Source organism: Diabrotica virgifera, chromosome 10 (genome assembly GCF_917563875.1).
Source record: "Diabrotica virgifera virgifera chromosome 10, PGI_DIABVI_V3a".
Lineage (NCBI taxonomy): Eukaryota > Metazoa > Arthropoda > Insecta > Coleoptera > Chrysomelidae > Diabrotica > Diabrotica virgifera.
Window position 1 is genome coordinate 152,426,202 of NC_065452.1, and position 14,022 is coordinate 152,440,223.

General features: G+C 32.2%; 1 protein-coding gene across 3 annotated transcripts in view; it reads right to left on the reverse strand.

Moving 5' to 3' along the window:
• Positions 1-14,022, reverse strand: part of LOC114325143 (endoplasmic reticulum aminopeptidase 2-like) — a 133,182-nt gene that overhangs the window by 40,352 nt on the left and 78,808 nt on the right. The window contains exons 1-3 of one of the 3 annotated variants that reach the window (XM_028273097.2): positions 13,307-13,610; positions 9,511-9,666; positions 3,984-4,172 (exon numbers count right to left, since the gene is read on the reverse strand). In XM_028273097.2, the coding sequence (XP_028128898.1) occupies positions 3,984-4,172; positions 9,511-9,666; positions 13,307-13,346 (385 nt within the window). In that variant the 5' untranslated portion in view covers positions 13,347-13,610. Of the gene's footprint in view, positions 1-3,983; positions 4,173-9,510; positions 9,757-13,306; positions 13,611-14,022 lie in introns of those variants that run through there. The other 2 variants (XM_028273096.2, XM_050663525.1) reach the window with 2 other exon arrangements.

A 14,022-nucleotide genomic window follows, 5' to 3' on the forward strand; every position in this document is an offset into this window, starting at 1 on the left:
GTGTCATAGTTTTCGCGTAATTTACAATTATTTAAATTCTTAATCTGTAAATCGATTTTAAAACAAAAGATATAGTTAATTAATGTCATTGTATGATATTGTCAGTTTATAACAGTACGGTCTGGTAATTATGAAAGCTATAAACATCCGTGTATGATATTCAAATTTTGTTTTACTTAAAAATGGCTTTGGCAGAGCCAATTACATTCAAATTTAATTGTTCCTAAAAATGAAAGAGTAGACATCTATGAAAGTAGCTATCTATGAAAGAGTAGACATGCTACTTTGCATTGGGGAATATTTTTAAAATTTTCTCTTAGCTTCTAATGTTTGCGCTTAAAAGTAGTGTCCTGATAGAAGACACTCAAAAAAGGACGTTTTTGAGAGATTTCTCGATAGATTCCGTGCTAATGGTAACTAGGTACGAAAAGTTAAATAAAAATAAACCATTTATTTTTGATGAAGTCAACGAACTTGATGTCCTGCTTTCTGTTACGGAAAACCCAAATACTAGTACGTGAAAAATTTCGAGTCAATTGAAAATCAGTCAAACGAGTGTATGTAGAATACATAAGAAAAACCACTATCATCCGTATAAAACACCAGCATTAGACAGAACGTTTAACTTTTCGTTTATAGACTTTAGAATTTGGAGAAGATCCTGATTTTTTTTTTAAATGTATTGTGTACAGACAAATCTACCTACTTTTCATAATAATCGTCTATTTAATAGACATAGCTTTCATTTTATTATGATACAGTAAACAAACATTTTACTGTTGATCGCCAACATCGATGAAGTGTTAATGTTTGGGGCAGTATTCTGAGCGAATACGTTATCGACCCATTTTTTTTTTGACGAAAATCGGAATGGAGCAACTTTTTTAAATTTCTTAAAACAAGTTTTTTGGATCCATCTTAAAACTTTCCACTTAGCGTGCGAACAAACATGTGGCTCCAATTGGATGACAGAGTTCCAGCTTATTTTTGACGTGATGTTAAGAACAACCTCAACATAAAATTTAGAAATAAATGGATAGATAGATCCAGATCCTGGTGACCAAGATGAATTTTTTTAAATGGGGTAATATTAAAAATATTGTAAATGCTACACATCCGACCCTACTATGTACTTCAGATGATATTTTTATGAAATTAAGAATTTCGAACGCTTTTGAGTCTATAACACCAGCTATGTTAAATAATGTAAACAAATCATTTAAAATCGCTTGTTGTATAAACATTCTGAACATGTATTACATAAGTGAAAATTGTTTACTTATAGTAAGTTGTGGTTCATTTTGTATTATTTATATATTTGTTTTATTAAGATTCTGTATGTTTCGTTATGTATTTAGTTATTTTCAATACCGAAAAAATTTATTTTACAAATCAGCCAATAAAAATATACCTACATATTTATTTACAACTACACTCTATAACAACTATGCCAAGATGATGGGTTTAAAAATCGAGAGTGACTATAAATATTTTTAAAATCGATGTACCGTTTTAGAAAATTGTAAATTACGCAAAAACTATGACTCCTAGTTATAGAACATCTATATACCATTCGAAAGAGAAACCTGTGTTTAGTATAATCATTGATTAATATATATGGTGTTCTAAAAAAATAACCGTCATATTATTATGCTACATTGAATAATCCAATAATGAAACTGTAAATTTTGAACACCCTGTAAATAAATGTGTAATAGTCAATCATGGTATGCATTAATTATAAGAACATTACCAGACCATATTGTCATAAATGACAATGTCATACAATGACATTAATTAACTTCATCTTTTGTTTTAAAATCGATTTACAGTTACGTATTTTTTATGGGAAATAAGCCACAATTTTACTAAAAAATGAATTTATTAACGTTTCGAAGCCCAAATCGGGTTTCGTTGTCAAAATACAAAATACTATTAAAATAAAACAAACATGTTGTTGCTAAGTAAAAAAATTCTTCTAATAATTTATTTTATCTGACTCATTTATATTGGTAATTCAGACGTATATTATACATTTTAAAGTAGAAGACTTTAAAATGATATCGCCAATATTTATGAGTTGCGTTCCTGGGACGACTTTACTAAAAGATAGTTCATTCGATTACATGAAATCAATCCCAACTCAAGAATATCCGTCCCAAAAAAATCATAGCATGTGATCTGTCTTTAAAAAGACAACCAAATGCAACGATGACAGTAAAATTCTCGCGTTAGAGATTCCATAGTAAATCACGAGGGAAAACCAGGAAAAAACCTCGTGATACTATCCCGACATCGTAAGTATTTGGTCTTACATTTAATCTACCTTCAAAAAACTAATACCAAATTCTGACTTTAATATGTTTAAATTATAAATAATATTAATATTACATAGATATACAATAAGTAATACTAAAATATAAAATTTGTACCAACTCGATATGTTATTGACTTACTAATCGTGGTATTTTCTTTCTATTGACTTCCTCTTTCAGTATGGGTAACCACATCCTACTGCATTCTACCGAGGAATTTGCGACACAATTGGTTTCATTTAGCATAATTAGAGCCGCTTCTTTGATTTTTCTCTTTTTACTATCTGATTCTTTCAGGACTATACTTGATATATATATATATATATATATATATATATATATATATATATATATATACTTTTAAAGACAGATCACATGCTATGATTTTTTTGCGACGGATATTCTTGAGTTGGGATTGATTTCATGTAATCGAATGAATTATCTTTTAGTAAAGTCGTCCCAGGAACGCAACTCATACATATTGGCGATATCATTTTAAAGTCTTCTACTTTAAAATGTATAATATACGTCTGAATTACCAATATAAATGAGTCAGATTAAATAAATTATTAGAAGAATTTTTTTACTTAGCAACAACATGTTTGTTTTATTTTAATAGTACCTATTTTGTATTTTGACAACGAAACCCGATTTGGGCTTCGAAACGTTAATAAATTCATTTTTTAGTAAAATTGTGGCTTATTTCCCATAAAAAATACGTAATTATAAAAATGCCACAAGGAAATAGCTTCAGAACAACATCGATTTACAGATTAAGAATTTAAATAATTGTAAATTACGCAAGAACTATGAGACCTAGGTATAGGACATACATATACCATTCGAAAGAGGTAAACTTGTTAAGTATAATTATTTATTAATATACATGGTATTCTATTTCAAATAAGCATCATATGACACATTGAATACTTCAATAATGAAAATGTAAATTTTGAACACCCTGTAGATAAATGTATAATAATTAATCATGGATTACATTAAACCAATATCCAACAATTTATATGTAAAAGTAATATTTTTATAATTTCTTAAATAACTTGAGAATTAGTCTTCTTTTAAAACTTTACATTTTAAGAAAAGTCAACATAACTCAGAACACTCTGTACATAGATATAGGGAAGCCTTATGAAGCTATACCTTATTTTTTGGGGACAATTAAAAATGCAATAAAATATAGGGTATTCCATAAGAAAAAATATAACTTTGATACGCCGCCATTTATTGGGACACCCTGTATATTTCAAAATAATTTTAAAATGTAGCTTTTATCAACTTACAAGCTATTAATTTAAATTTTTTTCAAATCTTTTACCATTTCGCTGTCATCTTCCGTCCCGTTAGTGGTGACTCACCCTGTATTAGTGAGTTTGTAATTAAGAAATCAGACTTGAATAATTCATGAAATGAAAGTGTTTGGTCTTCTTCTTTTTAGATTTGTGATAAGTATGTAGAAGGCCTGATTTAAGTAAGACAGCCGTTTCGTCCACGTCCCCGTCCTAACATAAATCCGGCTTAAGAGCCTTTTTTTTGTAAAGAACTTTGATGTATAAGGAGGTAAGAGGTAGATGGAAGTTGAAAAAGGAGTTGAAATTTATTATTACTAACGTATTATAATATAATTATCTATTTTACGAAACAAGTACTTACTTCTAACTTCAAGAGTTGTTAAATTTGGATGAATTGTCAAATTGTAGCGGTGTGGTCTCAAGGAGGTAGGAAGACGTATATTGTTCCATGGGAAGATCTGTCCATTTGTAGCTCTAGGTTCAAAAATTCTTGTCATGTTGGCTTTTTCGTCCACATAACTCGACTTAATATCTCCAGCACACGGGCAATCTAAATAACAGGTTACACAGTTAAGAGTTTTTTCATAAAAGTAACTAAATATAATCAACCCACTACTATACCTCAAATGAACTGCGCTGTGCTATGATCGTATCCCAAATACTCTGGTTAAATAATTTGTACCGGACTTTATACCCCACCAGGTACCCCAAACAGTGACTTGTACACATGTATCCGCTAAAGACATACAGACAGACAAGACATCCCAGTTTTATCCGCGACAAACCACCGCGTATGAAATAACAGTTACATAAACTTGATTTAGATATTATTGTCTGTTTAACATAATTACCTCTCCTGATTCATTTAAACCATACCTATAATACAGTCACGGGCGCCCATATAAAAATTTTCAGAAGGGGGCCAGACGTGAAGATGTTGCACTTACAATTTGTATACTTAGGATAACCATATTATATAGTTTACAGCACCCGAAAAGCTAGGGGGGCCACGCCCCCCTCTGCCCATGGCTATGGGCGCCCATGAATACAGTCCTAAATCTATGAAATTATTTTGATAATTTGGCATATGTACATGTACCGGGTGTCCCAATAAGAATGGCTCTCGGACATATCTCAGGAACAGTTTATAGTACAGCTTTGAGAAAAAAATATTTATAACAAAAGTTGCCTCGGGAAAAGCCTGGAAATTATTTTCATAATTGTGTGTCCACCGCTCAAGGGCGTAATTGAGTATCAAAAGTTAAAAAATGAAAATTTTACAAAGTTTACCTAATGAAGGGGCACTGGAAATCCAATCATCGTATTCTTCATAAAATTCTGAGCATATTTGATTTCACAAGTTTTTAGTCTACCTTTGCAAATAAGAGGTGGAGGTGAGTCGGAACCTTCTTATGAAAAAAATGGCTGTAAGTCCGGTTCTGCTAAATAGAATTTTGCATACTTGGTCTTGTTGAAAACAGCTCTTTTTCGTCAATGTAAGAGTCTTATTTTCGAAATAGCCTAATAAGTAATATGCCAGCTAGTAGGCGTTATTCAATTATTTTCGGAAATCTAGTTTTCTTTGGAAAATATTAAATAAAAGTATTCATTTTAATTCTGTATTACAAAATTAGACCAAATTAGCAATATAATACCGAAAACCGCATGTCGATACCTTTTTTCTATCTCGAAATATCTTAAGAAACGTGTAAATTTTAAACAACTGTTAATGTCACCGGTAAACCAAGTTAAGGAAAAGTAGTGTGCTATGGAAAAAACAAAGAAACATTTTCCAGATGTAAAAGTATATAATTAATTAAAACAACAATAAGACAAACAACACTATAAAATATAACAAAGAAATAAAAGCAACTACTTAGTGACGACCTAAATGTTCAAGTGGACCAAATTGTTGCCCATCATTTTCGATGCAAGCATTTATCTTTCAAAAATAAATTGAACAGCAGTCTAATTTCTGCTTTCGCAACGCTTTGAATGGCGTTTCGTATTCTCTAGATTCTAGATCATATTTTCTCGAGTAGTGGGCCTAGCGGCAAAAACAAGGTCTTTAATGCGTCCCCATAAAATAAAAGTCTAAAACAGTTAAATCTGTTTCTATTAAATCTATTCTTGAAAGAGTAAATGCTTACATCGAAAATGATGGGCAACAATTTGAACATTTAGGCAATCACTAAGCCTAAGTAAGTAGTTGATTTTATTTCTTATATAGTATATATTGTATAGTGTTGTTTGTCTTATTGTTTTAATTAATTATATACGTTTACATCTGGAAAATGTTTATTTGTTTTTTCCATAGCACACTACTTTTCCCTTAACCTCGTTTACCGGTGACAGTAAGTTATGTTTAAAATTTACACATTTCTTAAGATATCTGAAAATAGAAAAAAGGTATTGACATGCGGTTTTCGGTATTATGTTTGTAATATACGATTAAAAATGCATACTTGTATTTAATATTTTTCAAAGAAAACTAGATTTCTGAAAATGAATTAAATTACGCCTCCTAGCTTGCATATTACTTATTAGGCTGTTTCGAAAATAAGGCATTTGCATTGACGAAAAAGAGCTGTTTTCAACAAGACCAAGTATGCAAAATTCGATTTAGCACCGGAGTTACAGCCATTTTTTCATAAGAAGGTTCCCACTCATCCCCACCTCTTATTTGCAAAGGTAGACTTAAACTTGTCTTGACTTAAAAATGATTGGATTTCCAGTGCCATTTCATTAGGTAAATTTTGTAAAAATTTTATTTTTTAATTTTTGGTATTCAATTACGCCCTCTAGTGGTGTACCTACAATTATGAAAATAATTTCCAGGCTTTTCCCGAGACAACTTTTGTTATACATATTTTTTTTCTCAAAGCTGTACTATAAACGGTTCCTGAGATATGGCCGAGAGCCATTCTTATTGGGACACCCGGTACATGTACATGCCTAAATTGTACAGTTAGGTGCTTATTTAATTATATTATGAACTTTTTAATAGATTGATTAATTCAGTAAACCATATTATACATATTAATATATACCTATACAGTGTGTCTGCGTAACTTGGAACCATATGGGAAACTTTTTTAATATCAATTTTACGAAAAAAAGCAATTCTTTATAAAGTGCTCTGCATAGTCTAAAACCTAAGACGCAATCATCAGATATCAAATTTTATCAACAGTATACGAGGTATGTCAAAAAATATGAATTTCGCTCAAGAGTAAAGTGCTTTAGGTATATTTCACAATATCGAAAATTGTCATTGAGGAAAGTTGTTTGTAATTAAAAACTATGTTATAATCTGCATTTACACTCTTCTAATTGAAAAAAAAATTTGAAAATTTTCCTCAAATCACGAACACCCAACATCATTTTTAATTATGATAGCTCCGTTATTATTAATTTTACGAAAAAAAGTTATTCTTTATAAAACGTTCTGCATAGTCTAACAACTAAGATACAATTATAAGATATTAAGTTTTGTCAATTTTATACGAGGTATGTCAAAAATATGAATTTCGCTGAAGAGTAAAGTACCTTTATTTTTCACAATATTGAAATTTGTTATTATAAAAAGTTGTTCAGAATTAAAAACTATGTTTCAATATGCAATTGCATCCTTCTAGTTGAAATAATGTGAACTATAAAGGTATTTTACTCTTGAGCGAAATTCATATTTTTTGACATACCTCGTATGAAATTGAAAAAAAATTGATATCTTATGATTGCATCTTAGTTTTTTGACTATTCAGACATTTTTATAAAGAATAAGTTTTTTTCGCAAAATTAATAATAACGGAGTTATCTTAAATAAAAATGATGTTGGGTATTCGTAATTTGAGGAAAATTTTCTAATTTTTATTTTCAATTAGAAGACTGTAAATGTATATTATATCATAATTTTTAATTACAAAGAACTTTTCTTAATAACAATTTTTGCTATTGTGAAATATAAAGGCACTTTACTCTTGAGCGAAATTCATATTTTTGGACATACCTCGTATAATATTGATAAAATTTGATATCTGATGATTGCATCTTAGGTTTTAGACTATGCAGAGCAGTTTATGAAGAATAACTTTTTTTCGTAAAATTGATATTAAAAAAGTTTCCCATATGGTTCCAAGTTACGCAGACGCACTGTATATGCCCTACATAAAAAAAGGTGATAGAATGCTATGCAAAAACTATAGAGGCATCGCACTACTAGAAATTGTTTACAAAGTATAAGAAAAAAGCTAAATCAATATTCGGAAAAAATATTGGGAGAATACCAGGAAGGTTTTAGAAACAACAGATCAACGACCGCGACGGACCAAATATTTGCCTTAAAAAAAATACAGACTACCTGTTACGAACATAAAACAGTACTACATAATATATGCTTTTGTTCATCAACTTAAAGCAGGCCTACGACACAGTAAACAGACAGCAGATGTACGAACTGATGAAAGAATTGGGGATACCAAGTAAAATTGTCAGGATGATAAAGATGACAATGGAAAACACACCAAACGAAATAGCATGGAAAGGGTATACATCCAAAAAGTTTGAAACCAAGGAAGGATTACGACAAGGAGACCCACTATCAACAACTGAATTCAATCTGACATTGGAAGGAATAATCAGGAAAAGCAGAATAAACATGCAAGAAACGATATTTAAAACGGCCACCAATGCATAGCATTTGCAGATGATTTGAACTATTTGACCCAGCTATTAGCAACAAGCAAGAAATAACTAAAAAAGTTAATGAAAAACATAGTAATAGAAGCCAAAAAATGGGACTTAAAATAAATGAAGAAAAGTAGTTTATGGTAGGTAATGGAAGAGATCCAAAAAGAAAATAACATCATAGTACAAATAGATGGAGAAAAAACACTCATTCAAAAGAGCCAAAGACATTAATTACCTGTGAGCCAAAATAGATGCAAATGGTCATGAGGAAGGGGAGATCAAGGCAAGAATAGCCAAAGGAAATAAAAAGTATGGACCATTACGCACATTAATGAAATCCAAATACGTATGAAGAAAAACAAAAATCAGAATTTATAAGACTGTTATCAGACCTACAGTAACATATGCATGCGAAACATGGGTGCTGAAAAAGTCAGAAACAGACCTTTTAGAAAGATGGGAGAGAAAAATGCAAAGAGCAATATATGGAGGTGTGAAAATAGAAGGTCAGTGGAGAAGAAGAACCAATAAAGAATTGGAAGAACTATAATAATAATATCGTATGGCATTTTTGCCGGGGAGATCCTTTCGGACAGTTCCGGCGCCATTTACATCTTTAACCCTGTTTTAAGTAACTAGTGCCGATGAACACTAGCCCAGGGGGACCGACGCGACGGCTTAACGTGCTCTCCGAGGCACGGTGAGACGGCTCGTGTCATTATTGGAAATGAAAATGGTTTGTCTTTGGCAGGGCTCGAACCCACGTGCACTGGCCTATGAGGCCAGCGATTATGCCGTAACTCCACGGCCGCTCACAGGAAGAACTATATAAAGAGCCAACGATCACGAAGACGATCAAAGCACAGAGAATACGATATTTGGGGCACATCGAGAGAATGGAAAGCAAAACAATGCCAAAAATGGTACTCTCACGAAGACCAATACAAAAGAGAAGGAAAGACAGGCCAAGAAAAAGATGGAAGGACAGTGTGTACGAAGACCTGAAGAAAAGTAACATTAAGAGATGGAAGGAAGGAGATTGGACAGAAGGAGATGGAGGGAGGTGGTGAAGGAGTGTATAAAAAGACTGAGGTGTAATTAAATAAAATTTATAAGACTAAAATAAAATGTAATCAGAAGTTTTAAGCGGTAAGAGCCTGTTAAGGTTAATAAATAAATAATTCAGTACAACAACTTACCAGTCTGAGGTCCAGTAAAGGCGATAATGACTGCAAGTGTGAACAAAAACGCAAATACGATAGTGGCAATGCAGAGGGCCCTGTTGTGTGAACAAGCTGCAACGCCATGGTTTTCGTAGAGGCTCTTTTTCGCCTGGTTTGAGTTGCTCTCATTTCCTACAACACCACCTGAGTCACGATTATGAATGAGTGGTGAAGACTGGCATATGGAGTGACTGATGGGAGCTGTGACTCTATGATTTGTACCTAGAGTGACATTAGCGAATGTTGAATTTGAAAAAAAAAATTTTATTAAGGTGTAACAATTGTCTATTTTAATAGGGTTTTTTGTTAATTTTTAAGATGATAATTATCAAGAATTACATATATGGCTGTGTTATCATTAACTTGGCTAACCAATTAATTGCCATTCCTCTTTAAAAAAACTTATTAAGTATAATATGGACTTATAACCTGAGCAGATTACCAAATAACATTTGTAAGTAAAATCAGAAATGCGAAAGAAGAATACTACAAACAAAAATGTGAAGAAATTGAGGAGTTGCAAGCAAGAATAATCACCACTAGACTGGAAAACAAATTAGACTTTTACCAACCAACAAATTTAATAATTTAGTTGATTTTTTAAGATTTAAGAACTGTTTACTTATTGTACAAGTGGTGCTGGTATTGTACAATCTACTAAATTATGTTAAACAAACGTTTCTGGCTACTACCAGAGGCGTACGACAGAGGACACTGCATGGTTTACCCTTCCCAAATTCTACGCCACTAGCGGAATTGCTATTTTAGTGCAATTTTTTGATTCTCCAATACTTTTTATGTAAAAAACATACACTTCATTCGTAACGATAAAGCCATTAGTTTTCGAGATATTTGAAGCTAAAAACGAAGGAGCATAATACATTAATCAAAATAAGTGGGCCTTTTCATTTTTAACTTCAAATATCTCGAATATTCACTTAGGGTAGTTAGGATTATTTAGGTTAGTTAGGGCTATAATATGTAGTTGTGACTGGCTGAATCACTAATGTGTATGCCAAAAAAAAAACTTCAAATATCTCGAAAACTCATGACTTTATCGTTACGAATGAAGAGTATATTATTTGCATAGAAAGTATTGAAGAATCTAAAAATTATGCTAAAATAGCAGTTTCATCAGTGGCGTAGAATGTGGGAAGAGTCAACCATTCACTTTCCCCTGTCGTACGCATCTGGTATTAACCACAAACGATTATTTAACATAATTTAGTAGGATGTACAGTACCTACACTTTCTGCCAAGTACCATAAGGATATGTAAATGTTTTATAGTATCGGGCACAAATAGTTCTTAAAGTTTTAAATAAAGAATAAATTACAGTAGAGCGTCGATTATCCGAACGTTGATCAACCGAACGACCGGTTATCCGAACTCCCGACTCGCAAGCGTTAATAATAGTAATTAGCGCTTAAAATATCTTCAATTTTCTTCAATTGTGTATCTAAAATATGTTGTTACAAAGACTGCACTTTTTTGTTTAATTGCTATTTGTCATTATCAAGGTATAAACAAATATACAGTTATATAAATATGGTTTTTATTCACTTGGATAAATATGTATGACAATCTCAATATAGTTCGATTATCCGAACAAATCGGTTTTCCGAACACCCATGTCCCCCAATTAGTTCGGATAATCGACGCTCTACTGTATTAAAAAAAAAGAATACTTTAAAATAATTTGACATATCCGTGTGATACTTGGTAGAAAGTGTAGGCACTGTACATCCTACTAAATTATGTTGAATAATCGTTTCTGGCTACTACCAGAGGCGTACGACAGGGGAAAGTGAATGGTTGACCCTTCCCAAATTCTACGCCACTGATGAAACTGCTATTTTAGCATAATTTTTTGATTCTCCAATACTTTCTATGCAAATAATATATGTACTCTTCATTCGTAACGATAAAGTCATGAGTTTTCGAGATATTTGAAGTTAAAAATGAAAAGACACACTTATTTTGGTTAAGGGGGGGGGGCGTATGGTTTGAAATATTTAATTTTTTTTATTATTTCAAATAAAAGTGCATACTTTCAAGAATACTCTCTGAAAATTTCAAAATAATTGGAGTAAAATTACCGGAGATACAGGGTGTTGAATATCCCTACCTTCGACTCGCTTTGCCGCGGCTTCGCGCCAGCACGCTTGAGCGTAGTGAGAAACGTTAAACAACTGTTCGCCTTCTCTTTTGTAGATTACTCCGCAATTCAAAAAACATATTCCAATGTTCAGCACTTTACGATTTGGCAGACAAATAAGAAGATGAAGATGCAGTTGTCAAAACTTTAAACGCATTTTTCTCAAAACTGCTTTTTCAAATGCGGTGGACATTGTAACTGAAAAACTGCTTGACCAATCTACCTGAAATTTTGCATAGATTTTCTTTAGACATTTAGCGAGGTAACAACGTCGAGATATTTTTCGTTTTGTGCTTAGTTTTTGTTCAGCAATATTAAATCTGTTGGTTTTCACAAAATTTTTATCAAAAATTTCGTATTTTTGACTTCTGAGTGATACCAAAAATTCAAAAATCAGTAAAAATAAAAAAACTCGACGTTGTTACCTCGTGAAACTCATAAGCTAATTAAATCTTTTTGAATTTTTTGTTTCGTATGATCCAGTGATGAGTTCTGGTGTCCACCGCAAAATCCATTTTTTTGTGAGCTGCCTGTCAAAATTTGTCGCCAATGGCTTATTTTTCAATATTTTGGATTAAATTTTTTCTTAAATATTCTTTGAATTGTACTTAATATATTTATTTAATTTAAAAATAAAATAATTCTACCATAGCGTCGAAAAAAATTCACAAAAATGTGCTTGATATGTTGATTTCAAACCATACCCCCTCCTTAATGTATTATGCTTCTTCGTTTTTAGCTTCAAATATCTCGAAAACTAATGGCTTTATCGTTACGAATGAAGAGTATGTTTTTTACATGTAAAGTATCGGAGAATAAAAAAATTGCACTAAAATATCAATTCCGCCAGTGGCGTAGAATTTGGGAAGGGTCAACCATTCACGTTCCCCCGTTGTACGCCTCTGGTAGTAGCCAGAAACGTTTGTTTAACATAATTTAGTAGATTTTACAATACCAGCACCACTTACTAAATTTTGTGTTGTTGTCCCAGGCTTGTCAGGAAATATTCAAAAATAAATAAAATAAAATTTTTTGATACCCTGTACTTCGGTTATTATCAACTTTTGTACTAAGGTAAGTTAGCTTAAATCGACTTATTTTAAGCTCAGGAATCTAAGGTTAAGCTATGGCCCATTCTTTACCAAACACCCTCTATTACTCATTTTTTGTAAAAACGCCCTCCTCATGGAAAACTGAAGCAGACATAGTGCACAGATCAAATTCTCAAACACAAAAATGTCCAAAATAAAAATCTGTTTTAACAACGTTTTGTTTACTGTTTTCTTTTTTTGCAAAAACACGCTTTAACTTAAAATGTTACGGGTTTGTAGACACCCAAAGAAGACGATAGACGACTATTATAATATTCTGCTATAAATTAAAAATTATTTTTAAACTCTTTTTCTGTTTCAAAAATTATGCGATACGAGAAAAGCAAAATATGTTTTTTTGATACTAAATTTTGCCGTTTGGTCAAGTTATAGGTGACAAGTACATATCACATAGGTCATAGACAGTATCCGAGTATGAAAGAATGGATTGCAAAACACAGGTTGTAAATGGAATGTTGGTGAGTAAAGTGTGCAAAAATTCTAACAATAAAGGGGTTAAAACCTGTAAGAAATGCGACATCATCCACATCCTGTTCAGTCATCACCCTATCTGGTATAGTTTTCAATCTCTCCTTCTACTGTCCGAAAATGATCGAAAAAGTCGATGATGTTTACGTACAGCACTGAAAATACCGCTGCAAATTTTCACCTAACATCACTTGTTGGTCACCTACGTACACTATGCGTTTTATTTAAAGCTCATATGAAAAAGGTTGTACTTTTCTTGATATATTTCAGTTAAAAAAGTTGGGTACAAAATATAAGATTGGATTTTGTGATATCGACATTTGACGCGGGTGTAGCACGGGGAGGAATTTACGAGAGGGTGCAGAGAACCTGCGCCCTTGCAGATCTTTCGGAAACGCCCCTATGCGAACGCGACGCTAACTCAGGGCCGGCTTAGCTATAGGAACAGTGCCGTATTTTCCATTACGCCAAATACACACACAAAGGCGTCAGGCGGCAAAATATAACAGGCGGCGACGACGTACAGCTTCAATTCTAAATAAAATACGTGCAATAATCAGAAACGTTTGAAACGTATCTTAACAAAGCTAAAAGCACTATGGACGAAAATTACGATGATAGTCGACAACGAAATAGAAGACGTAGACTTTTTCCAGATGAAAATAGAGATGGTGACACCATTCTGACTGGCAAGGTGCAATTAATGGGAGAAATATATATTTTCTGGAGGGCACCAACCGAAAACTCTAC